We start from the raw sequence: 3,607 nt of genomic DNA, 5'->3' as shown, positions 1-3,607 counted from the left end.
ATATATATATATATATATATATATATACAGTATTTGGTTTGCAAGATTCTTGATGCGAACTCGTGTGTTGAAACATATTGTTGCATCTCGGGAGGTCATTATGCCAATAATAAACAATACGCACTGCTTTTTTTTCTCATTTCTTTATTTTTCATTTGTTAACCATTTGACAAATATAAAAACAAAGTGAAAGAAAAACAGTGCGTGTGTTTATTATTGATATAGTGATCCTACCGAGATACAACAATGTGTGTGTGTGCGTACGCGCACATTCATCCATACATGCATTAGAGCCTTGCTTCTCAACATCAGTTGGCATGTTTCATTCTGAATATATTTGATACTACAAATCTTTTCTATGTCCACTCCTTTATTCATTACATATTTCTTTGTTTATACTGACAAGCTCTTTAGAGCTCCTAAGTACAAGGCAAAATCCGTGATTCTTAAGAATAAATTTGTTACTGATTACCAAATACACCCTTTCCTTTTTGAAGGCTTATCAGGGCCGCACGGACGTAACCTGATATCTTTTTATTTTTCACTTGTTTCAATCATTAGACTGCGGCCATGCTGGGGTACCATCTTGAAGAATTTTTACTCGAATGAATCGACCCCAGTACTTATTCTTTTAAGCCTGGTATACATTCTATCGTTCTCTTTTGCCGAACTGCTAAGTCACAAAGACATAAACACATCAACACCGGTTGTCAAGTGGTCACACACACGACGAGCTCCTTTCAGCTTTCGTATACCAAATCCACTCACAAAGCTTTGGTCAGCCCGAGGCTATAGTAGAAGACACCCAATGTGCCACGTAGTAGGACTGGACACGGAACCATGTGGTTGGGAAACAAACTTCTTAGAATACAGCCATGCCTGCGCCTACACATCCATACCTAACGAGGATAAATGAAATATTAATGTAATGAACATACCATTATATGTATGTAGTCAGAGCTTCCTTGTTAACAGATCCGCACTGCTTTATTGGCGATGTTATTACCTAAAAAAGGAGAAAGAATATAATTAACTTCTAAAAATTACTGTGTTGTTATTTATAACTGTTAACAAAGATCTTTTATTGGAAAGATTAGTCGATACCACCAACCCCAAGTCTGGACTAATACTTTATTATGTTATCAACCCAGGTGGGATAGGAGAGACTAAGTTGAGCGTAGCGGGATTTGAACTGAGAATGTAAAAACTTGGAACAATAATCTTTCCTATTATAGGAACAAGACCTGAAAATTTGGGAGAAGAGGCTAGTCGATTACATCGACACTAGTGCTCCACTTGTAGTTATTTTATTGACCCTGAAAGAATGAAAGACAAAGTTGACCTCAGTGTTGTTTGAATCCAAAACGTTAAGCTGGGCGAAATGCTGCTAAGCATTTTGTTTGGTAAGCGAACAATCCTGTCAGCTCACCGCCTTAACACGGAACAAATAATACCATAGGACATTTATCCCAACGTTTTAAAGATTTCGCAAATTCACTGTAAACAAATTAGGATTTTGTATTCGATCTTTTGTACGAAACTTGGGATTTTTCTTGAAGTAACGGTTGCGAAAGCACAAACTAACATTTTACTGCAACGCAATATTTTAAGTTCCCATCTCCTAGAAAACAGTAATGGACGTTTTAACATTTCGTAACTACGGCTGTTAAGAAGCTCGCTTACAATCACATGGTTTAAGGTCTAGCACCAACGCGAAACACCTTGACTAGGTGTCTTTTACTAGAGTTCCAGCTCGGTCCGAGCAAAGGTCTGTCAGTGAATTTGGTAAACAGAAACAGCGTGGAATCCTGTCGTGTGTGTGTGTGCATGTGTAAGAAAGATGTGTTCCAGTTTTTCCTGGTGCACTAAGCGAACGCATAACTCTGAAAACTGGTTTCTTTGAGTACATTGACCCAAAGGAAAGGGATAGGCTGTGTTTATTACCGTGACACTAAAACTAAAAATACTACAAAAGGGATATTGTTGAATTAGTTTTTAAAATCTACATAGCTAAGGGAAATTATTCTGACATATTTTACTTGAATTGATATGAAATATAATACAGTGCCGGACTTCTTATCCGGCTTCCAGAAATTCTGGAATTAGCAGAAATCCGGGAGTATTGTGGAATAATCATGCAATATACTGTACTCTGTATTGAGTAAACGGGCCCTGTTTTTGAAGTTGGTAAATTTGTATACGGTGTGTTTAAATAGTTTTGTTCTTTATTTTCTAAAGTGCGTTGATAAAGGTTGAACATACTTGACTATTTATAAGTGTATTAATTTTAACCTATAACTGTTAAATAAGATCGTGCTCTTTACTTTTTTTCATTTAATTTTCACCCTATAAACATTATACTGTGTACATGGTACAGTTGTTGTTGGCACTCCGTCGCTTACGACGTCGAGGGTTCCAGTTGATCCGATCAACGGAACAGCCTGCTCGTGAAATTAACGTGACCACTCCACAGACACGTGTACCCTTAACGTAGTTCTCGGGGATATTCAGCGTGACACAGTGTGACAAGGCTGACCCTTTGAATTACAGGCACAACAGAAACAGGAAGTAAGAGTGAGAGAAAGTTGTGGTGGAAGAGTACAGCAGGGTTCGCCACCATCCCCTGCCGGAGCCTCGTGGAGCTTTAGGTGTTTTCGCTCAATAAACACTCACAACGCCTGGTCTGGGAATCGAAACCGCGATCCTATGACCGCAAGTCCGCTGCCCTAACCACTGGGCCATTGCGCCTCCACTCATGGTACAGTATAATATACTAAAAAAAAATTTAAGTCAATTAATAAATATCAAACAGACCTTGTTTTAGAAGTGTACTAATTTAAATGTTAAATACAATTTAGCTCTTTACATAATTTTACACAATTTAGCTCTTTACATAATTTTATATTTTAAGTACATATTTAAACTGTCTCTAGAAAACTGGGAGATTAAAAAATCCGGGACACTTCCGGTCCCAAACTTGCTGGGTAATTGGTCCTGTGTTGCATTTTGCCAGTGGAATTAAAGAAATGCAAGGCTTGGCTTTGAAACGAGAGGTATTCTGCTTTTATTTATGATAAATGGGAAGAGAAAACGGCATGTATATATTCACCCTTTACTTAGGGTTTACAGTTCTTACACAGAAGCATGGAATTAATCAACGTTGTAGTGTTTATTTTATCTAAAGTAACCTCAGCATATTAATTATTTTTCAAGTATCTCATGTCCTCTCTAATACCATAGATAAGAAATTTTGCAGTGGGTATCTTCTCTACGATAACCTATCACCAATGTATATGTGATATGCATAAAGTTTAACATGGATTATCATCATCATCATCATCATTATTATTATTATTATTATTATTATTATTATTATTATTATTATTATTATTATTATTATTATTATTATTATTATTATTTTATGTTTGACTTTTGTTTTGCATTTGTACAAGTTGGATCCAAGTCTCACCCAGAGACCTCAAGAGACAACAAGTTAGAAGTTCATGTAGGTGTTATGCCTAGGGTACCATATATTTGGATTTGTACAGTTTTGTTCTAGTGAATGTTTAAGAAACCATAAGAAAATTATGTGTTTGCTTCAAAATTT

General features: G+C 36.3%; 1 protein-coding gene across 1 annotated transcript in view; it reads right to left on the bottom strand.

Moving 5' to 3' along the window:
* LOC106872745 (uncharacterized) overlaps nucleotides 1-3,607 on the bottom strand; it is a 105,084-nt gene that overhangs the window by 51,771 nt on the left and 49,706 nt on the right. The window contains exon 2 of the mRNA XM_014919833.2: nucleotides 939-1,006. Within this exon, the coding sequence (XP_014775319.1) occupies nucleotides 939-941 (3 nt within the window). The 5' untranslated portion in view covers nucleotides 942-1,006. The remainder of the gene's footprint in view (nucleotides 1-938; nucleotides 1,007-3,607) is intronic.

The sequence above is a fragment of the Octopus bimaculoides genome, chromosome 2, assembly GCF_001194135.2.
Source record: "Octopus bimaculoides isolate UCB-OBI-ISO-001 chromosome 2, ASM119413v2, whole genome shotgun sequence".
NCBI classification, from domain to species: domain Eukaryota; kingdom Metazoa; phylum Mollusca; class Cephalopoda; order Octopoda; family Octopodidae; genus Octopus; species Octopus bimaculoides.
This window is presented reverse-complemented; position numbering and strand designations above follow the sequence as displayed.